We start from the raw sequence: 24532 nt of genomic DNA, 5'->3' as shown, positions 1-24532 counted from the left end.
GAGATGGGAGAGAGGAGAGATGGGAGAGAGGAGAGATGGCGGGGAGAAGAGAGATGAGAGAGGAGAGATGGGACAGGAGAGATATGAGAGATGAGAGATGGGAGGGGAGAGGAGAGGAGAGGAGAGGAGAGGAGAGGAGAGGAGAGGAGAGGAGAGGAGAGGAGAGGAGAGGAGAGGAGAGGAGAGGAGAGGAGAGGAGAGGAGAGGAGAGGAGGGGAGATATGAGAGAGGTGTGTCCATTCCAGACCTCATGTGAACAGTACCGTATGTATTTTCAACTCCATGTGTGCAGCCTTGAATAAAACATGCCTCTGCTCCGTATATATCCATCGCCCGTGGCTTCTCTCTGCTAGTGAGCTTCAGTGATGACCCTTACAGGCGACCTCTGTGTGTGACCCATCGAGGACTTCCTGCCTGATCAAAGCACGGCCACCCAAGCCTGGGGTGTGACCCCTTTCCCCACTCCCTTCACCCCCCTCCTCGTCAGAACGGAGAGGAGAGATGGGAGAGGAAAGTTGAGAGAGGAGAGAAGCGAGGAGAGATGGGAGAGGAAAGATGGAAGAGGAGAAATGGGAGATGAGATGGGTGAGGAAAGATGGGAGTGGAGAGGAGATATGGGAGAGAGGAGATGGTAGAGGAGAGATGGGAGAGGAGCGATGGGATAGAAGAGAAGTGAGGAGAGATGGGAGAGGTGAAATGGGAGAGGCGAGATGGGAGATGAGATGGGTGAGGAAAGATGGGAGTGGAGAGGAGATATGGGAGAGAGGAGAGGATGGAAGGTAGAGGAGAAAAGGGAGAGGCGAGATGGGAGAGGCGAGAGGAGAGATCGGAGAGGAGAGAAGAGAGATGAGAGATGGGAGAGGGGAGATGAGAGATGAGAGATGGGAGAGATTAGCGAGGAGGAATGAGAGAGGAGAGGAGAGGGAGAGGAGAGATGGGAGAGGGGAGATGAGAGACAGGGGAGATTTGAGTAGGGGAGAGGAGAGATGGGAGAGATGGGAGAGGAGGGATGAGAGAGGAGAGGAGAGATGGGAGAGGGGAGAGGAGAAATGAGGCGGGAGAGGCAAGACAGGAGAGGTGAGATTGGAGAGGAAATCAGAGATCAGTGGGAGGGGAGAGGAGAGTGACAAAATCAATGGGGTTCCCCGGTCGGTAATTCAACCATGATTACAACAAGTTTAGTTAGCTGGCCGCTGGACTAATTTACCAATCAAAAAATGTTTAGCTGACGGGCTAATTGAGTGACTGTCAATAACCAGGCTTCCATCCAACCTTTTTATGCGACAAAACTAAATACACTAGACAAGGTGGAATATTTTTATGTCGGTAAAATGAATTATGCGAGAAATGTTGGTGGAAATGTTTTTATGTGCAAATATTGATATAATAACCATCATATCGAAGTAAACTTGGAGTCACGCGATGACTTATTGTGTGGTCCTCCCACTATGAATCGTCTTGAAAGCACATTTCTGCCCTGCTAGAGCTGCCCTGGTCAACTGTAAGTGCTGTTATTGTGAAGTGGAAACATCTAGGAGTAACAACGGCTCAGCTGCAAAGTGTTAGGCCATACAAGCTCTCAGAACGGGACCGCCGAGTGCTGAAGCTGAGTGTAAAAATTGTCTGTCCTCAGTTGCAACACTCACTACAGAGTTCCAAACTGCCTCTGAAAGCAACGTCAGCACCAGAGCTGTTAGTCGGGAGCTTCATGAAATGGGTTTCCATGACCGAGCAGCCGCACACAAGCCTAAGATCACCATGCGCAATGCCAAGCGTCAGCTGGAGTGGTGTAAAGCTTGCCCCCATTGGACTCTGGAGCAGTGGAAACACGTTATCTGGAGTGATGAATCATGCTTCACCATCTGGCTGTCCGACGGACAAATCTATATGAGCGCTCTAGCCAACAGCGTGCAGATACTATCTACTATGCCAATACCAGAATGGGCACCCTCGCTATATAACGCAATATTTCTTGTGAGAAAACCATCAGTAGAGTTGAAAATGTGATGGAAACCCATTTAACTTGTATTTTTTAATCAGGGCATGGGAATTTAACCGCAAAAGGTATTATCACGCACAGCCTTTTATCTGCAACAAGTCAAATTGATGGAAACACATCTCTGGTGTGAAAATGTGTTGTAGATATGTGGTAGTAGAGTAGGGGCCTGAGGGCACACACTTAGTGTGTTGTGAAATCTGTTATGAATGTATTGTAATGTTTTTTAAATTGTATAACTGCCTTAATTTTGCCGGACCCTAGGAAGAGTAGCTGCTGTATGTTTTGTCTTTGGAAATTGATCCGCGGGCCTACAAAAGGGGGGCCTGCCCACGGGCCGCCGGTTGCCCATCCCTGATATACACTGAGTATACCAAACATTAGGAACACCTTCCTAATATTGATTTCCACCCCCCCTTTTGCCCTCAGAACAGCCTCAATTCGTCGGGGCATGGACTCTATAAGGTGTCTAAAGCTTTCCACAGGGATGCTGTTCCATGTTGACTCCAATGCTTCCCACAGTTGTGTCAAGTTCGCTGAATGTCCTGTGGGTGGTGGACCATTCTTGATACACACGGGAACCTGTTGAGTGTGAAAAACCCAGCAGTGTTGCAGTTCTTGACACAAACTGGTGCCCCTGGCACCTACTACCATACCTCGTTCAAAGGCACTTAAATCTGTTGTCTTGCCCATTCACCTTCTGAATGGCACACATACACAATCCATGTCTCAAGGCTTAAAAATCCTTCTTTAACCTGTCTCCTCCCGTTCATCTACACTGATTGAAGTTGATTTAACAGGTGACATCAATAAGGGATCATAGCTTTCACCTGGATTCACCTGATCAGTCTATGTCATGGAAAGAGTTTTGTTCAGTCAGTGTAGCGTCTCTGTAAAAAGCTGTGGAGTTTCACTGTAAGCCCTCGTAGGAAGCACAGTGCATTATGTCATCATAAGAATAGATGGATATGTTGTAAGAGGCCTTTATAAAGTATGATAGGAGACATAATACTGTATGGGCTCAAGTGTTTTTGAATAATGAATATAATTGAGCACATATGTCTCAATACTGAATGAATAATGAACTGTTGGATGAGATTCAAACCTTTCACAGACAGAAGGACAGGCTGACAGACAGAGAACCAATCCCAAATGGACCCTTAGCTCCTCCTCTTGTGTATTTGTGGAGATCTGAAATAATTGGATAGTTACTGTATTAAGCAATATGGCAAGAATACCACCTAGCTAGCCTATCAGCAAGTAAGAGAGAGTTATTTCAATGTTGCTTTTACCTTTCCAATCCTCTCAGATCTCCACAAGTACAGAAAGTGTAGGAGAATATAGGAACAAGTGGTTAATTTGGGATTGGGCAAACAATTGATGAGGGAAGATGATAACATTTTACATTGTGACGAGATGATCTTATATTCAAATCAAAACAAATTGTATTCGCCACGTGCTTCGTGAACAACAGGTGTGGACTAAAAGTGAAAGACTTACCTACGGGGCCTTTTTTATAACCTTTATTTAACTAGGCAAGTCAGTTAAGAACAAATTCTTATTTACAATGACGACCTACCCCGGACCAATTGCGCACCGCCCTATGGGACTCTCAATCACGGCTGGATTGTGATACAGCCTGGAATCGAACCAGGGTCTGTAGTGACGCCTGTAGCACTGAGATGCAGTGCCTTAGACCGCTGCGCCACTCGGGAGCCCAATGCAGAGAAAAATATTATAGAGATAATAGAAAAGTAATCGCAAAAGTAGTAAATACACAATGAGTAATAATAACTGCTATTATGGTGAGATGACAGAAGGGTAGAGATTGGAACATGAATAATACATGCCACCACTCTCCTGTTAGAGTGTAGCAGAGGAAATAGAGTACAGAGAGAAAAAATAAAGAGCGAGAAAATGAGAGAGCGAGAGCTCATTGACCAACCTCTTCTTACCGCTGCTGGGCAGCGCAGTTTGATTACACGTGTACGCCTGAAACCTCTTCTTGCGACGCTCCCGACCATTATTGGATAAAAAAATGTGTCTTCGCTGAGCTCGGCACCTCTGAAGCTCGGCTGCTACTCGCCACTCTGAGCACCGGCCGACTTCCTGTCTGGCTCGAGTCCATCGCTAAATGGAGGGGCGTTTGTCAGACTCATCATGATTGGATGATGAATCAGACTGGATGAGAGCTAAGTCTCAAAAAGGGTGGGATTTCAGGCGACTTCTACTCAGACTGGCTTCTTTGTTGACTTTGCTCTTTGTTCATTCAAACTTTGTACTGATTTCAAAATGCTATGAAAAGAAGTCCACATGACTTTGTAATGACAGAGAATTGGACAGATAAGTCATGGATGGTAAAAAATAGTTGATCTTCTCTCTCATTTGTGATTTCCTATTTAAATGTTGATGTTCCATTCTAGCTATCAGAGGAATGAAGAATATACGTTTTCAGATCTAGGATTTCAAATAAAGTATTCGATCAGCACAGAGACATGGCTTGTTATTAGGTATAATTATGTATTCCCATTGAAAGGCTCTGGGAGTTGAATGGTCATTTTGAATATGTACTATGAGGCTCTGTTCCTATAGCCATACGAGCGTACAATTTAGAATGAAGCAATGTATTGGCCTTGGATTCTACATTGTATGCTAGTATGGACATTGAAACAAAGACTTAGGATGGTAATTCAAACACTTCAAACCTCGAGCGACCATCTTGGCCTTGGAGGACTCGCCCGTCCACCCAGGGGAACCATTCGCCTCTTTACCACCACCGAGCTTCACAGCCGTCTTCCACGGCTCCCTGGGATAGTGGAGGCTGAGGCTTACTCACTACATCTCTAATTACTATTAAGGGGTTGCTGCCTTTCCTTGCATGTAGCACTTAACAGCCCACAATGGATATTTTCCACGACTAAATATAACATTAGGGGATTCATTAAGCAGAAAACAATGGGTAATAAGAGCACTAACAACTAAATAACAAGGCAGAGTGTCTTATTTTGTGCTCAATAGATTTAGCGTAAAAGCCAAGACATGGTAATAGCTGGTAGCCCATTCCAGCTATGAGGGAGCATTTAATGTCAACGTGAGAATCATATTTTGGTGCTTTTTATTTTATGTGTGCCGGTGCATTGATTGGAAAGTATTGGTTATTCATGTCAGAATACACAGTGTAACTAAATGGAAAGTGAATAAATGCACACCACTTTATGCAAATTATTCAACGAGTGAATCGCATCAAATGCTTATGTGCCTTAAGTAATGAATTGAGGTCTTTGGAACAATGTTTTTGTTTGCACATTCTTAAGAGACCTGGAAATAATTGGATAAGTCAGACTTATCTGATTTTGGATTCACAATAACCTCCAAACAAGTCATTACTAGGCCTCACTGCCATACTCCTACCTAATCATTTTGAGGCGATCAGTTTTTCTGAATTTCTTTTATGAAAATATAAATAAATAATGGGATTGAGACATTATACTTTGCAGCGGTATACATACACTGAGATAGATTTTGAGGCATTCTGAAAATATACTGTATGTCCTTGGATTGGGATTGGCTTTAAGTGGCCTAAATGGCTCGTATCAAGAAGTTTTAAGTCTGAATAATAGAAAATAAACTATACACCCTAACCTTGTCAATAGCAGGTGTGTTCCACATCGTCTGTACAGATTGTAAGATCGTTATATAATGTAGATGTGGTTGCTGAGACATTAAACACTTAAAACAGTCCAGATAATAAACAATATGGTTGAGTCCCAAATGGCAGCCTATTCCCTATAGGGTGCCATTTGGGACACAGACTATATTAAACATTCCAGGTATTTTAAAGATCTGATTATCTGTGCAGACCTGTGTAGAAACTGTGTGTCTGGAATGCAGCCCACCTGTCACACTATGATCCACTTCTTACGTATACAGTAGGTACACTAAAGCACCACAGGTAATTCTACATGGATTTGTACAAACTCAGGACATATAACGACAGCGCTCCTAGTGTCAGCACCTAGCATTAGCACCTTCTGCAGCAGCACAAACAACGGAGGGAGGAGAGGAGAGGGGTGGGAGAAAAGCAGTAGGAGGAGTGAAAATTCCTTCAGGCGACAAACAACTCACGAGTTTCTCGGGTGTCCTGAGTCTGCCAACTCACGGTGTTCGTGATGCACCTGCTCCTCGACTCGCTGCACCGGATGGACCGGGAGCGTTCAACGAGCCGGGGAAATTAAGATAAATTATACCTCCCCCTTCCTAGCTCCTGCGGTCCATCCCTCTATCCCTCCTTCTCCTCCTTCCTTCATCACATTATGTTAGCACTAGGGTACCACCAAATTCAGCACAGTGAGGAAACATAGGCATATTATTTAAGTGCAGCTGTTACTTTAGCTTGGGTGGTGCGTAGACAATAGGCAAGGTGAATATGGAATCAAGGGAATTCGCTGGAGCGTACAAAATTGTTCCAAAAAGGCATTTTATGGTGTGTAATTTACCAAACTGCACTAACCTTGGATAACCTCACTTTTTTGTGTGTGCGCGTATTTTTGAGTCAAAGGTCAAATAGAGGGTGCTTATATTTGTCCTCTTCCACACATGTACAAGTGTGTAATCTGTACAGTGTGTGGTGTGAAACGGAAATATGTTTTTTGCATATCCCACTCCGAGACACCCTCGCATACTGGGGTCACGGCCAGGGATCAGCCATTATTGACGGCAGCCCTGCAGCAATTAGGGATAAGTGACTTGCTCAAGGGCAGACCGACAGATTTCACCTAGTCGGCTCGGGAATTCGAACTAGCAACCTTTCAGCAGTCAACGCTCTAACCGCTAGGCTACCTGCCGCCCACATTAAACAAGGTGAGTACGGAATCAAGTGATTCGCTGGAGCATACAAATTGTTACAAAAAGGTGTGGTATGGTGTATAATTGACCAATCTGCACTAACCTTGGATAACCTCACATTTTTGTGTGTGTGTTTGTTGGTTTTGTGTGTGTGTTTGTTGGTTTTTTGTGTGTGTTTGTTGGTTTTGTGTGTGTGTTTGTTGGTTTTGTGTCAGTCCATATGCTTTAATGAATGTGTACTGTATGTGTTTATCCATGTGTCTGTTTTCTCCAGGTTCGGGGATGGCTACACTGTGATCGTGAGGGTGGGCGGCTCGCCCCCCGCTCTGGGCCCCGTGGAGGAGTTTGTCCACGAGACCTTCCCCGGTAGCATACTGAAGGAGAAGCACCACAACACGCTGCAGTACCAGCTCCCCCACAGCGAGGGCGCTCTGGCCAGCATCTTCAGCCATTTCACCACTCATCAGCAGAGGCTGGGCGTGGAGGACTACTCTGTCTCCCAGACCACACTGGATCAGGTAACCAGATTAACCCTTCATTCAGTTGTGGTTCTGGTTGAGGACCATAGAGATATAATAGTATTTCTATGGTATTTTATTTCATTCTGTTGTGGGGACACACAGGGTGTGCAGGCTTTTGTTCCATCCCTGTACTAACAAGCCTGATTCAACAAATCAAGGTATTTTTTGTGTATGGCGGTATGGGCAACTCTGATACTGGAGGGCAGGAGTGTGTGCCGGTTTCTTTTCTTGGCGGGTGTGTTAAGGCTGGAGTAAACATCTGCAGACACTGTGGCCCTCCAGGAGTGGAGTTGCTCATCCCTTTTAGGCATACATTATCTATTCAACACATTTCCTTTAAGACTTGTACACTGAATGCAATTAGACTTGACGTCGAATGTCGACTGCCTCACCCCACGTTTCCGATGTGATGTGTGAAGCTTGAGATCTGTTGCAATCAAGCCTCAGAGAGAAAGTGCCTGGTCCTCAAAGCACAGCAGTGGAGGAGTCAGGCTTGACTAGAGCACCTTCAGAGGGGCAAAGGTAACCTGTCCACTCATCCTTGGGGAGGAAAGGATCGGAAAGAAGGTCTGCCCAAATAAAAACATGCCTCAGGGTGAGAGCCACTCAAAAGCAGCTGCCAGGAGAGGAATGCTGGAAAGAGAGAGAGAGAGAGAGAGAGAGAGAGAGAGAGAGAGAGAGAGAGAGAGAGAGAGAGAGAGAGAGAGAGAGAGAGAGAGAGAGAGAGAGAGAGAGAGAGAGAGAGAGAGAGAGAGGAGAGAGAGAGAGAGAGAGAGAGGAGAGAGAGAGAAGAGAGAGAGAGAGAGAGAGAGAGAGAGAGAGAGAGAGAGAGAGAGAGAGAGAGAGAGAGAGAGAGAGAGAGAGAGAGAGAGAGAGAGAGAGAGAGAGAGAGAGAGAGAGAGAGAGAGAGAGAGAGAGAGAGAGAGAGAGAGAGAGAGAGAGAGAGAGAGAGGAGGGTAAATCACAGAATAAAGACTTTATTCTGTAGTACAGGCGCACTGGAACAAAACAGGCACACGGGGAAAATATACCCCGGCAATACAACATACACGTAGCTCAACCGAGCTACTCTCTCCTCACATTCAACAATCACCCACAAGGACAAGGGGGGCAGAGGGAACACTTATACATGTACTAATGAGGGGATATGAACCAGGTGTGTGTAATAGACAAGACAAAACAAATGGAATGATGAGAAATGGAGCGGCAGTGGCTAGAAGGCCGGTGACGACGAACGCCGAAGCCTGCCCGAACAAGGAGAGGAGGCAGCGTCGGAGGATGTCGTGACAGAAAGAAAGAAAGAGAGAGAGAAAGAAAGGAAATAAAGAGCAAAGAAAGAAAACAAGAGAAAGAGAGAAAACCAACAATGCAGCCATCCTGTAATGGACCATACTGTATTTACCAGATCACAGAGAGTAAATAAATCAAATGCGTGCGATAAGGTCACTGCACTAAAACACAAAGGGGATAAAAAAACAACACCTATGGAGCACTGAGACCAGACAGTCACCTTTCAGCTGGTGATTTATTGAGGACAGCGCTGACCTATAGTGTACTGTAAGACCTGGCTCGCACTACAATTAGTATTGATCTGGCCCCAAGGCTGAGGCGTTAACGCCTATATTGAAAGACATTGGCCTTGTCCGAAATCTGTTTTGCCTACTACTTAATAAAACAACATACTGTGTACTAATCATACTACATACTATTTAGATCGTACTGTTTAGTAAAAATGTAGTAAGCAACAAATATCAAGATACTAGGCTCACTCATACTGAGAATGTGTCATCTAATATGCAATGGCGTTGTTTCCCGACATTCGTTCATTTTGGTACAGCCCATCCCCTTATCTGATTATCAGGTAAGTATCAGCTGATTATCAAGTAAGTAGCCGGAATGACTCATAGGAGCAGGAGCCTAGCTCCTTACGACGCAAGTATGGATATCCGGACACAGCATTGTCCAGAAGCCACTGAACTTATAAAGTACATGATTCACTGTACCGCTAGACTGTAGTTTGTTGTGAATATTGTTCTCTGAAACTGAGTATTCACTAATTGAAAATACAATATTCAACTTGAGCAGTAGGGTGCTATTTTTCAACCGAATGTGTTAGACATTATCTTCACCTTCATGGAAAACAAAGGGTTACCTTTTGTCTGATAATGAGGACAAGCACTGATGCAGTGATAACATTACTATCTCCTATGTTCCTGGATTGACACCTAAAATTAAGTGGCACCTCAGCATTTTCACTGTACCATTCATCCCTGAAGAAAAGTTATTTTCCACCACACACCACAGAGAGTATTTCAAAGTCAACGGAACAAACTAGTATATAGCTGGGCGTGGATTGGGATGGCCTGTATTTAAAAAGTTCACTGAGGCATGCGTGTGTCGCACAGGGACTCCGAGGTTAATTGAGCGTCTCTGCATCCGTCTCCTTGCCACGCGTCGGAAGCCATATAATAAACACCCAAATACCCCCTCGCCATAATTACTGCCCCTACCCATCTTTTATTAACAAAATGTCAGTGATGACCAACGGAGCATGTGGTCTAAGTTATAATAAATAACTGGTTAGAAGATGAGAGGTGATTAGAGAAACATGTTTGCAGTGAGTACAGTGGGGAAAGAGGTGTGTTATTACTGTGTGCTGTATGAAATGCTCGTATTTGAAAATGTCACATGCACCGTTGCACAAATCCAAAGTCTTTGAGCAGATGCAGGATATTAAATATATTCACCAAATGATAAAACTATGCTCCCATGTGGGTTATTGGTGACAACATTTTGACCACTTACATAGGTCTGCAGCAGGTTTGCCATACGGAACGCTCTATCGTTCTTTTCTCTTGAGTCTCGACCGAAGACTTTCTAGTTCCAATTAAGATGGCCGACATTGTCTGACACTAGAACGGATCTGGGAAATCAGCGGTACCCTCCCCTTTCTTCTCAAATGAAATGCCAGGCTGATAACAGCCAGTTAAATAACAACCATTGCGTCAAATACGTTGTACTGGGCTTTATCTTTGATGCTGAAGTTAGAAGAGTGGATTTGATTCCACCAGGGATTCAGAAGATGACTGTGGAGGAGAGGAGGAGGAGGAAGAGCTGAGGAGGGGTAGTGGGTGGTGGAAGGGAGTTTTTGTTTGAATCATTTTGTCTGTCTTTTCTGCCCAAATGAAATGGAAGAGAATTTGTTCTATGCCTCAAAGGTGACTGTATACGTATTGTGCGTCATTATTGTATTGGCTGTAACTGTTGAGAAAGATATACCTCACAGGCAGTGCCTAATGGACCAGGCGGAGAGAAAGAAAACACAGTTCCCCTGTAAACGGTTGTTTCACTGCGGAAACAGTCCCTGCTTAAGTGGCTCAGATAGCATGGCATAATATGTCAGGTTGATCCGTTGTTATACAATCTGGCCATTCCACATTTCCTCTTGTACATATAGTCATGTCATATCTTAATATATATGGTGGCCTTAACAGGCCTTTTTGTTTTATGTCGCGTCCTTCTTTGTTAATACTTTACCTGATGAAGCCAAGCTTTTACTGTTGTTTCCCCACACCATATAGCAGACCAAGGTCTGACTCCTTTTTACCGTGAATAAATAAATTGTTGGGGGGGGGATACATCATAGAAACATGTTTTGTTTAAATGTCATTAGAAGGAGCAGATCGAATATGCTGATTGACTTTCGGTTTACATTTAGAAATAATTCTGAAAACAAAGCAAACTTTAAACAAATTTGAAACCCATTCATATGAACAGATTTGTGTGTGTGTGTGACATGCAAGGACCTTCTATCTACAGCTACTCATACCACCATGTCTTCATCCCCAGGTCTTTGTCAACTTTGCGAGGTACCAACATGAGGAGGACAATCAGGCCCTGCAGGCTTATGACAACAATGTGGACGTGTCCGACGAAATGCCAATGGAAACTCGGAACTCAACCGGCTCAACTGTACCAGAGAACGTCTGAGTCACTTCAGATTCCATCACTAAATCACAAGCACTGTTTATCTCAGGTCTAAGCTTGTAGATAGCTTTTGTATGTTTTACTTGTGCCTGTCATAATGACATCATGCTATGTTATTATGCAAATGTTAACTGTAAACAACACATATAATGAAATTCCACACCTAGCAGAGCGAAATAATGTCAAGGATCAGAGGAGTGTGAGGTCATCAATGTTTAGATTAGATGATGTAATTTTCCGGAATTGCTTGATTATTATGAAAAACAGAAATACAGTGTGCCAAATGATATGGCTCAAAGGTCAACACATAGATTATTTTATGTTGCCCCTCGACATTCTCTTACGATTGTTGTTGCAATTGTTTCACACCTGATGAAACAGTGGATGCGTCCCAAATGGTACCCTATTCCTTTTACAGTGCACTATGTTTGACCAGATCCCTATGGGTCTTCCAGGACCAGATATTTTCATGTTATCCTCACCTTCATTCCAAAATTAGAATGGCATGCCCTGCTTTGCAAAATATGCATTGTGTGCAATACAGAGTCGAGAGCCTTCCAGTGTATTTGCAGGATAAAGATAGCCTACCCTCTGACCCAAGAACTTTGTGAAGAAGAGATATTTGTTTGCATTTTTATTGTTTATTTTCGACAATACCCAGGTAGATATGTGTATAATAGAACTAAATTGGGAGAAAATGCGGGTAGTTTTTAACAATGGTGAAATCACCAAACACTTTGCCAGTAAAATAATTGTTTATTTTCGACAATACACACATGGACACGCATATATTACAGCTATATTGAGAGAGTGTGAGCAGTCCTTTTTTAACAATGGTGAAAACACACCAAGCACTTCGTCAATGCCTACATTATTATCTCGGAAGTGCACTTAGCACTTTCTTTCCAACACAAATAACTTATCTGTATGTTCAAAGTAAACTAGGGTTTACTTTGAGAGCCCAATGTAATTTGAAAGCTGTTCAATGTCCCCCGTATTACTTTCTTGTTCATTGCAAAGAATAAGGAATCCTATTTTTACTGAATATTGCTTTATGCCAGGACAGATGAATAAACATTTGCACAAATTGTCATGCGACTAGAAGTTGAATTTGCTTTATTTCCTCCGGGATTCATTGGGCCCTGTTTGGAAGTCACTTTTAGCGACTTCAGAGATATGTGGCTGCCACTTTTAACTTCTGACTCTGCTGCTTGAATAAGTGCACCGTTATTCTTTTTATTCCGTTTTTATTTTACAAATTGTAGATGTGCCAAAAGAGCATCAAAACACTACATTTTCCTTTCTCAATGTGCACGTAAACTATGAAAATCTGTCAGAAAACCGTGAATAAACAATGTCAATTTCGACAGTTATGCGATATCAGCACTCTTCTCCCCTGAAACACCCTGCCAGTCCTGGCCATTCTACCCAGAGGCCTTTGCTCTCTTTGCTACCAGCCCCATGAATCCTCCAGATGCACAGCACCTCTTACCTCCACCTCAAAAAGACCTCTCCTCCACTACGTATGCATTTCTGGTTCATATTTTCACCCACTACCTATCTTTTTCAATGTAGTCTCACTTCATGTTCATGTGTTGCCCATGAACTCATATATGATTCCCTGCTACCTGTCTTTGCCTGTTTGCACAACCTGGACTCAGGGGTAGACATAAAAGTAAATCCGGAACACTCCCAAGATAATTTTATTCGGTTATAGTCACGGCCATGTATATCCCCCCTCAAGCCGATACCACGACAGCCCTCAAAGAACTTCACTGGACTATATGCAAACTGGAAACCACATATCGTGAGGCTGCATTTATTGTAGCCGGGGATTTTAACAAAGAAAATTTGAGGACTAGGCTGCCGAAGTTCTATAAACATATCGACTGTTGTACTCGCGCTGCCAAAATCCTCGACCATTGCTATTCGACCTTCCGGGATGGTTATAAGGCCCTCCCACACCCTCCTTTCGGCAAATCTGACCATGACTCCATTTTGCTCCTCCCTTCCTATAGGCAGAAACTCAAACAGGAAATACCCGTGCTAAGGACTATTCAACGCTGGTCTGATCAATCGGAATCCACACTTCAAGATTGTTTTGATCACGCGGACTGGGATATGTTCCAGGTAGCTTCCGAAAATAATTTAGACAAATACACTGAAACGGTGACTGAGTTTATCAGGATGTGTATAGGTGATGTTGTGCCCACTGTGACTATTAAAACCTACCCTAACCAGAAACAGTGGATAGATGGCAGCATTCGTGCCAATCTGAAAGTGCGAACCACCGCATTCAACCATGGCAAGGTGATTGGAAATATGGCAGAATACAAACAGTGTAGCTGCTCACTCCGCAAGGCAATTAAACTGGCAAAACATCATTATAGAGACAAAGTGGAGTCGCAATTCAACGGCTCAGACATGTGGCAGGGTCTACAGACAATCACGGACTACAAAAGGAAAACCAGCCACGTCGCCGACACCGACGTCTAGCTTCCAGACAAGCTAAACACTTTCTTCGCCAGCTTTGAGGATAACACAGTGCCACTGACGAGGCCCACTACCAAGGACTGTGGCCTCTCCTTCTCCATGGCCGACGTGATTAAGACATTTAAGCATGTTAACCACCGCAAGGCTGCTGGCCCAGACGGCATCCCTAGCCGCATCCTCAGAGCATGTGCAGACCAGCTGGCTGGTGTGTTTATGGACATATTCAATCTCTCCCTTTCCCAGTCTGCTGTTCCCATGCTTCAAGATGGCCACCATTGTTCCTGTACCCAAGAAAGCAAAGGTAACAGAACTAAATGACTATCGCCCTGTAGCACTCACCTCTGTCATCATGAAATGCTTTGAGAGACTAGTCAAGGATCATATCACCTCTACCTTACCTGTCACCCTAGACCCACTTCAATTTGCTTACCACCCCAATAGATCCACAGACGATGCAATCGCCATCACACTGCACAATGCCCTATCCCATCTGGAGAAGAGGAATACCTATGTAAAAATGCTGTTTATTGACTATAGCTCAGCATTAAACACCATAGTACCCTCCAAGCACATTATCAAGCTCGAGGCCCTGGGTCTGAACCCCGCCCTGTGCAACTGGGTCCTGGACTTCTTGACGGGCCGACCCCAGGTGGTGAAGGTAGGAAACAACATCTCCACTTCGCTGATCCTCAACACTGGGGCACCACAAGGGTGCGTGCTCAGCCCCCTTCTGTACTCCCTGTTCACCCATGCCTGCGTGGCCAAGCACGCCTCCAACTCAATCATCAAGTTTGCAGACGACACAAAAGTAGTAGGCTTGATTACCAACAATGACGAGACCGCTTACAGGGAGGAGGTGAGGGCTCTGGGAGTGTGGTGCCAGGAAAATAACCTCTCACTCAACGTCAACAAAACAAAACAAAGAAGATGATCGTGGACTTCAGGAAACAGCAGAGGGTGCACCCCCCTATCCACATTGACGGGACCGCAGTGGAGAAGGTGGAAAGCTTCAAGTTCCTTGGCGTACACATCACCGACAAACAAAAATGGTCCACCCACGCAGACAGTGTGGTGAAGAAGGAGCAACAGAGCCTCTTCAACCTCAGGAGGCTGAAGAAATTCGGCTTGGCACCTAAAACCCTCACAAACATTTACAGATGCACAACTGAGAGCATCCTGTCGGGCTGTATCACCACCTGGTATGGCAACTGCACCGCCCGCAACCACAGGGCTCTCCAGAGGGTGGTGCGGTCTGCCGAACACATTATCGGGGGCAAACTACCCGCACTCCAAGACACATACAGCACCCGATGTCACAGGAAGGCCAAAAAGATAATCAAGGACATAAACCACCCGAGCCACTGCCTGTTCACCCCGCTATCATCCAGAAGGTGAGGTCAGTACAGATGCATCAAAGCTGGGACCGAGAGAATGAAAAACAGCTTCTATCTCAAGGCCATCAGACTGTTAAATAGCCATCACTAGCACATTAGAGGCTGCTGCTGCCTATTGAAATCACTGGTCACTTTAAGAAATGGAACACTAGTCAATTTAATAAAGTTTACAGTCACTTGAATAATGTTTACATATCTTACACTACTCATCTCATATGTACAGTGGGGGAAAAAAAGTATTTAGTCAGCCACCAATTGTGCAAGTTCTCCCACTTAAAAAGATGAGAGAGGCCTGTAATTTTAATCATAGGTACACGTCAACTATGACAGACAAATTGAGAAAAAAATAATCCAGGAAATCACATTGTAGGATTTTTAATGAATTTATTTGCAAATTATGGTGGAAAATAAGTATTTGGTCACCTACAAACAAGCAAGATTTCTGGCTCTCACAGACCTGTAACTTCTTCTTTAAGAGGCTCCTCTGTCCTCCACTCGTTACCTGTATTAATGGCACCTGTTTGAACTTGTTATCAGTATAAAAGACACCTGTCCACAACCTCAAACAGTCACACTCCAAACTCCACTATGGCCAAGACCAAAGAGCTGTCAAAGGACACCAGAAACAAAATTGTAGACCTGCACCAGGCTGGGAAGACTGCATCTGCAATAGGTAAGCAGCTTGGTTTGAAGAAATCAACTGTGGGAGCAATTATTAGGAAATGGAAGACATACAAGACCACTGATAATCTCCCTCGATCTGGGGCTCCACGCAAGATCTCACCACGTGGGGTCAAAATGATCACAAGAACGGTGAGCAAAAATCCCAGAACCACACGGGGGGACCTAGTGAATGACCTGCAGAGAGCTGGGACCAAAGTAACAAAGCCTACCATCAGTAACACACTACGCCGCCAGGGACTCAAATCCTGCAGTGCCAGACGTGTCCTCCTGCTTAAGCCAGTACATGTCCAGGCCCGTCTGAAGTTTGCTAGAGTGCATTTGGATGATCCAGAAGAGGATTGGGAGAATGTCATATGGTCAGATGAAACCAAAATAGAAATGTTGGGTAAAAACTCAACTCGTTGTGTTTGGAGGACAAAGAATGCTGAGATGCATCCAAAGAACACCATACCTACTGTGAAGCATGGGGGTGGAAACATCATGCTTTGGGGCTGTTTTTCTGCAAAGGGACCAGGACGACTGATCCGTGTCAAGGAAATAATGAATGGGGCCATGTATCGTGAGATTTTGAGTGAAAACCTCCTTCCATCAGCAAGGGCATTGAAGATGAAACGTGGCTGGGTCTTTCAGCATGACAATGATCCCAAACACACCGCCCGGGCAACGAAGGAGTGGCTTCATAAGAAGCATTTCAAGGTCCTGGAGTGGCCTAGCCAGTCTCCAGATCTCAACCCCATAGAAAATCTTTGGAGGGAGTTGAAAGTCTGTGTTGCCCAGCGACAGCCCCAAAACATCACTGCTCTAGAGGAGATCTGCATGGAGGAATGGGCCAAAATACCAGCAACAGTGTGTGAAAACCTTGTGAAGACTTACAGAAAACGTTTGACCTGTGTCATTGCCAACAAAGGGTATATATAAAATAGTAAATAATGGCTATTTCTCAGAAAGTTTCAAACTGTCAAGAGGAGTGAAACAAGGTTGTCCACTATCGGCATATCTATTTATTGTGGCCATCGAGATGTTAGCTATTAAAATCAGATCCAATAATAATATCAGAGGATTAGAAATACAGGGCTTAAAAACAAAGGTGTCATTGTACGCAGATGATTCATGTTTTCTTTTAGATCCACAACTAGAATCCCTCCACAGCCTCATAGAGGATCTAGATACATTTTCTAACCTCTCTGGATTAAAACCAAATTATGACAAATGTACTATATTACGTATTGGATCACTAAAAAATACAATTTTTACATTACCATGTAGTTTACCAATAAAATGGTCTGATGGTGATGTGGATATACTCGGAATACATATCCCAAAAGGAAATAAATGATCTCACTTCAATAAATTTTAATAGAAAGTTAGCAAAAATAGATAAGATCTTACTACCATGGAAAGGAAAATACCTGTCAATTTGTGGAAAAATCACCCTGATTAACTCTTTAGTATTATCCCAGTTTACCTATTTGCTTATGGTCTTGCCTACGCCTAGCAAACAGTTTTTTAAATTATATGAGAAAAAAATATTCAATTTTATTTGGAACGGCAAGCCAGACAAAATTAAAAGAGCATATTTATATAATGAATATGAATTCGGAGGACAGAAATTATTAAATATTAAAGCATTAGACCTATCACTAAAATCTTCAGTCATCCAAAAGTTATACTTAAATCCGAACTGGTTCTCAAGCAAATTAGTAAGATTGTCTCACCCACTGTTCAAGAAAGGCCTTTTTCCCTTTATTCAGATTACAACCTCTCACTTTCAGTTATTTGAAAAGGAAATAATCTCCCAAATGTCACTATTTCTAAAACAAGCCATAGAAAGTTGGTTGCAATTTCAATTTAATCCTCCAGAAACGACAGAACAAATAATGCAACAAATATTGTGGTTAAATTCAAATATACTAATTGACAAAAAACCTTTATTTTTTGACAGAATGTTTAAAAAAGGTATAATCTTCGTAAATGATATCATCGGTAGGACTGGTGGAGTTATGTCGCACATGCAGCTAACAAAAACATATGGAAATGTCTGCTCTACCCAAAATTACAACCAAATAATTGCAGCCTTACCGCAAAAGTGGAAGAGGAAAGTTGAAGGGGGAGAAAGTAAGGAACTTGTCTGTCGGCCTTGCATTAAAGAACATAATTGGTTAAGGAAAACTGTGATAAATAAAAAAGTATATCAGTTTCACTTAAGGACCAAAGGATTGACAGCAGTCCCATATAGATTGCAAAATAGTTGGGAAGAGATCTTTGACGTACCGATCCCATGGCATAGTGTTTATGAACTGACACGCAAAACGACACCGGATTCAAAAATTAGAATCTTTCAATTTAAATTATTATATAAAATTCTTGCTACCAATAGAATGTTATTTATATGGGGGATACAATCTTCCCAGCTCTGCAGATTTTGCTGTGAAGAGATAGAATCATTAGATCATTTGTTTTGGTTCTGTCCATTTGTAGCTTGTTTTTGGACACAGGTCCAGGAATGGCTAAAGGATTGCAATATTTACCTGGAACTAACCTTGCAGATAGCATTACTGGGTGATCTGAAAAGTCATAGTCAATCAATCAATAATATAATAATACTTTTAGCAAAAATGTTTATTTTTAATTCACAATCTGTAGAAGCAATGAGAATAGAAAGGTTCAGAACTTTTGTAAAACATCACAGTATGGTTGAAATATATATGGCAAATAGAAATCCTATATGGATGGTGTTAAGAGATAGATGGGAGGGGAGGTATTGAATAGAGTTGAAGGATGGGACTAATAACAAATAACAACAAATAATAACAAAGATAGCTAATAATGTAAGCATACTGTGTCCATAATAAGTATATAGGTTGTATGTTGGGAGCTTTTGGGAAAGAGCACAGTTAGAAAGATATGGCATTTAGAAGCAAACCGGATGGACATCATGAAAATGATCGGAGAGGTTGAGAGTAGAAGAAGTTCAGGAGCAAAAAAATAAATAAATATATATATATATATATATATAGATATAGATATAGATATAGAATTATTGTAAAATTAACTCTGTCCATAAGGTGTAGATAGTAAGTATAGATCGGAAGTAGAGGCCTGGGCGTTGTTGTTCACTAATTTACTCCAAGTAGGGAAAGGATGGTGGGGTTGAAAAGTAATAAAGGGGAATATATATATAAAAAATAAAAATAAACATGGGGGATTGGAAGTGATGCAGACAATTACATTGATAGAAGATACAATCTATCTGCAATATTAAGCTGATCCATCCCCACAAAAAAAAAAAAAAAAAAAAAAAAAGGGTATATATCAAAGTATTGAGAAACTTTTGTTATTGACCAAATACTTATTGCAAATTTGCAAATAAATTCATTAAAAATCCTACAATTTGATTTTCAGGATTTTTTTTTCTCATTTTGTCTGTCATAGTTGACGTGTACCTATGATGAACATTACAGGCCTCTCTCATCTTTTTAAGTGGGAGAACTTGCACAATTGGTGGCTGACTAAAACATTTTTTTCCCCCACTTTATATACTGCAATCTATTCTATAATTTTCTACTGTATCTTAGTCCATGCCGCTCTGTCATTGCTTGTCCATATATATATATTTTCTTAAATTCCATTCCTTACTAGTTTTGTGTGTATTAGGTATATGTTGTGAAATTGTTAGATAGTACTTGTTAGATATTACTGCACTGTCGGAGCTAGAATCACAAGCATTTCGCTACACCCGCTATAACATCTGCTAAACACGTGTATGTGACAAATAATATTTGATTTGATTAGTATGATAGTGTATGTTACGTTTTTTATGGTATGTATTAATTTGTGGATGTCCATTATCCATTTCGTATATGTTACAAATTTGCAAAACGAATGATGTTACGAATTCCAATGGATAACGTTAGCTATGCTAGGGGTTGGGGATTAAGGTTAGGGTTAAGGTTATGAGTTATGTTAAGGTTAGGGGAAGGGTTAGCTAGCATGCTAAGTGGGAGCAAAGTAGCTACATTTTTAAAGTTGTCCGTAATGAGATTCGAACACACAAACTTTGACTTTCATGTTATATGCCGACCAACCACCCCACCCTACTTTCGTTTTTACATATTGCGGATTTACGTTTACTATGTTACGTCTAGTCTATGAGACCAGGCTGGTTTGCATGGTCTCCCTGGTTTTGTCTGTTGCCCTTTGACCTTTAGTCCTGGGGCTCAGATCAAGAAAAGGATGACTGCAGTCCTCCAGAAGCTTCTACCATTCTTCACCTGCCGGAGGTATCTGCCATGCCATCTCCTAGCCCACAACATCTGGGTAGATACCAATGCAGAAAACAATGCAACTAGGAGGGAAGAAGCACATGCTCGGTAGTATCAGGGTGTACGTTGTCAGTAGATAAATTATGTCGAGGTTTGCTTGTTAAAGGCCAAATCTGTGATATTTACAACTGTTTTTGATCATTTAAATTAATATTACATACCTATGGGTTCTTGAAGAATATCACTCACAAATACCACACAAGCTTATTAGTTCAACTGTCTAATCTCATCATAACCCACATGGTTGGTTTACTCCATTTGCATGCTACTTACCTGGAACAGTTTGTGTCATGATTGATAAACTAAGCCAAGCACCAATCTGAATGAAATAAAGGTAAGGGGCATAGTCAGAGTCATCATTAATATAAAGAGAACAACATTTGTCCTTACAATGTAATTGAGAATTTGCTGTTAGCTGTGTACCATGTGTGAAATGTGGTGTTTACAAAACTACTGCATGCAATCATGTTATCAGTATATAATACCACAGAGGTGCATTGTGGACAATGGACCAGTTTATAGAGCCAGGTGAAGGGATTATAGGTGGGTCCAGGATATGTAACTCCATCAACTGTAGACAGAGGTAGAAGATTGCTTTATATAGCCTCCCTACTCTTATTTTATTTTACTGCTGCTCTTTAATTATTTGCTTTTTTTTACTTTTTTTTACTTTTTTCTTAAAACTGCATTGTTGGTTAAGGGCTTGTAAGTAAGCATTTCACTGTAAGGTGAATATACCTGTTGTATTCGGCCCATGTGGCAAATAAAATTTGATTTGATTTGATTTATTGTCCATAGCAAATAGAAATGTGTCTTCTGGTTTATCCTAACCCCTAATCCATCTATGTTTCTATAATTCCAGGATAAGATTTTGACAGATTTTTCAGACCCGGGATTCTGAAATGATCTGATTGCTGGTCCACCTCTCTAACCACTGGGCTATCTGCTGCTACATAATTATTAAATTCACTTCAATAATCCAACAGATAATATGCTGTTTAAAAGTAAATATTTTTCACTGAGAAATGGTTTCTGCCTTTGTTGTTGCGTTTGCCGACCTTCACACATTCTGTGCTCATTAGAACGGAGTGCCTCTGGCAACCTGCCTGGGAGCACAGCTTCTGAAGTGTGTGGGAACCTTACACTCTAGTCTTAAGTACAGTATGATATTTTCTCTCTTAAGGCTGCTACTCCTTTTTTCTTGATTAATAGTTAAGATGTTGTTGCAGCTGACGGTATAGCTCAGTTCTGAGGTGGTGGTCAAATGCGTGCAGGCAATGGAAAAGTTTAGTTTGTTAGTTAGCCAACAACTTATCTCCATACTCTTATATTACATTACACCTTTTTACACACTCTGAGGCCCCGTATACACACAAGTTGTACAACTGATGTACAACATATTTGGCAGAACAGTTGTGATACAACTGTTTTTCACCAACAACAAAAAATTACCCAAGGGTTGTGGAGACACCACACAACGGTTGTATAAAATATTTTGTGCAGACAAACTCAGTTGTACCAAATATGTTATATCACAACCATTGCGTCAAATGTGTTGTACATCAGTTTCGCAACCTGAGTGTGTACAGGGCCTCAGCACAACATCTGCGACTCATTCCTAATGCTTTATCCCATCAAGGTAAAATAGAGGTCTTTACAGTTCCTGTATTCGTCCACAGGTTCACAGATCATAATCTGATTTGTTCCCTGGCTGGAGCACTGGCATGTCTTCATCTTCGACACCTTGCACGTACCACATTCACTGTTAATGAGAAATTGTATGTATCTTAGCCATGTGGCTTATGACCCCTAGGAAGCTAATGCTGAGCCCCTGCAGTGAGCTCGGATGTTCTTTCCTTTCTTCAATCTGCTTAGACGTGAGCTTAGACGTGAACCCATCTTAATCATAACCCCCTGGTGACTTTTTCACAGTGGAGAGATTGAGAACAATATACCTATGATGACAAGGTAAAGGTTTTTTTTTTTTGGGGGGGGGGGGGGGGGGGCTGTTCCGAGTTCTGCCGAATCCCTTTCGGACTTTAATGAAAAAACGGCAGTCCTGTTTCCGACTGGTGGGGAAACAGCCAACTGTGGCTTGATAAGGGCTTCAACTCACCATGTGTGCGTTGTTTTCCATTTGATTCGAGCTCGTGTAGAATCTCCTGCAGAGAGGACACTTTTTAGCGTCGCGCAGCAGTTTCTGGCATGCTCGTGGCCCTGCCTGCTTCCGAAGTAGCCACGCTGCTTTGTTGAAGGATGTGTGTGTCCTCTATGGGTTCACGTTCATGGTGTGATGTGGCCGTGCACTGACTATGTACATTTTTATAATTTTGCACGCTTTATGGCACCTTAGCAGTCACTCTCCGATTATTATTATTCATTACTTCACCTCTCCTTTGCACTTGCCCAACTCATATAAAAGATAATTGTCTTTTCTGAACATTTCAGAAATGATTATCATAACTTTAATGAGAAAGGTGAGGAGGGAATTATTTGAATATTGATAGAAAGGGAATGTTATCACGTACATCTGCCAGAGGATAGGCTTACTTAGACCTACTTTATTTTATATGACTATCTGCCATGTATATTTCCACTTAATTGTTGATTTCCTAGGCTTTTATTGTAATTGGTTTTGTCTTTAATGATCCCATGTTCAATTAAACATTAATTATCTGAGTGCTTGTCTGTCTCACAAGACTATCACTCAGGAGTAGAAGGTTGTTTGTCAGAATAGATGTTTAAAGGTAAAACACAGAATGATATTCAAGGTCATGATAACTTCCCTATTCACACAACTTCACAGAATCTCTCAGCGAATAAGAGATATCTAAGGAATTTATAGTATCTTAGTGGCTTTTTGAATACAAATATGCGAGAAAAAATTATATTATACAGCCAATGCTTTTTCAATTCTTTATGGAATTGCTTTTAGTACTGTCCTCCAATTTTCACTTCTTGCTGCGGTTACACTATAGTCATAATTGGAAAAATAAATTATATGCTAGAACTTTATAGCATGGATTAAAGGAGCAATTCAATTAAGTGTTGAGGACATTCAGGTTCAAAGGTGTACAACAATACTTTTTTTCATGTAGCTTTTTTATCAACGATGCAATTTACCAAAAAGCAAACCAGAGACAGAATCACCTGATTATTATTGTAATATGTAAGAAAAAACCCCAAAACTAAGAAAATGAACATATACATTTACATTCTAATGGAGGCATAATGACACTTCTTTAAACTAATTGTGACTCGTTCCTACCAATTACGTAATTTCCTGACAATATTTTCAATTACTTCTCGTTTTCCTTCTCAGTGGGGGCGTGATCCCCAATATTTGATATTGATTCAAGTATTTTTCTGACGAGAACCTACACCCAACAAGAGAGAGAGATGAGATGCTATTGCAGATAATTAGATACTTAATCTATTCATACTTTTGAAGATAGTCACTTAATTAGTTTGAGGCTCGTTTGAAGTGTGAAATGTACGGATCTGGGACATGATGATATCCAAGAGTTTGTATAGAAATGACATCTTGCAGTTCAAAGTTTAAACTATGTGCAAGAAAATCTGTAAACTCAACTAAAAATACACTCAGATTCTACGATGTGTGAGTCAGAGGAGTTTTAGTACTGTGAGAGACATGAAAGGATTAACGGAGATGGAGATTGCCACAGTTGGGTTACTATTTATAATATACAGCATTTATTTATGTAGATCTATCTTGAATCATCTTATATTTCCCCAAAAATCTATAATTGTATACATTCCGTTTGTCTCATTTCTGGCGTTTCACCCATTAAAGTGAGCCTTGAAGTCTCAACAGCGCTTGTGACCTTGTATGTAATTTTGTCTAAAAAGCTACTTCTCTCGAAAGAGCACCAATGTATCTCACTGACAATGGAAGCGAAATAACGAGTGGTTGACGCTGACACCGCTCCCCACTTCAAAAACCACAACATCTAATGGGGAATGTGGAGTAAAAGAAGAGAGTGGAGTTTGCCAACAAGGTTGATGGGGATGGGGGGAATAGGGAGAGAGGGAACGAGGGAGGGGAAAGAGAAACTGAAGGAGAGTTCAAGGCTCAGGCTCTCTCTTATCTGACTGTCTCTTTTCTCTCACCTCCTGGCGCTTTCCAATCTGTTTGGTGGCCGGGCGTGCCACTCCTCTCTCGGTATTGATTTGACACCATGAAGGGTCTCGCCAAACCTGTCAGAGGGTGCATTCCAACTCGGCAGATGAGAAAGCAGCTGAGCCTGTTGGGGTGCGAGCCATAGCGGC

General features: G+C 42.0%; 1 protein-coding gene across 1 annotated transcript in view; it reads left to right on the top strand.

Annotated features, from left to right (window-relative positions):
• LOC311112981 (phospholipid-transporting ATPase ABCA1-like) overlaps positions 1–12423 on the top strand; it is a 207230-nt gene extending 194807 nt beyond the window's left edge. Inside the window, exons 48-49 of the mRNA XM_084156107.1 lie at positions 7116–7359; positions 11212–12423. Coding sequence (XP_084012233.1) covers positions 7116–7359; positions 11212–11352 — 385 coding nt within the window. The 3' untranslated portion in view covers positions 11353–12423. The remainder of the gene's footprint in view (positions 1–7115; positions 7360–11211) is intronic.
• The last annotated feature ends 12109 nt before the right edge of the window (positions 12424–24532 follow it).

Source organism: Coregonus lavaretus, assembly GCF_964263955.1.
Source record: "Coregonus lavaretus genome assembly, chromosome: 39".
NCBI classification, from domain to species: domain Eukaryota; kingdom Metazoa; phylum Chordata; class Actinopteri; order Salmoniformes; family Salmonidae; genus Coregonus; species Coregonus lavaretus.
This window is presented reverse-complemented; position numbering and strand designations above follow the sequence as displayed.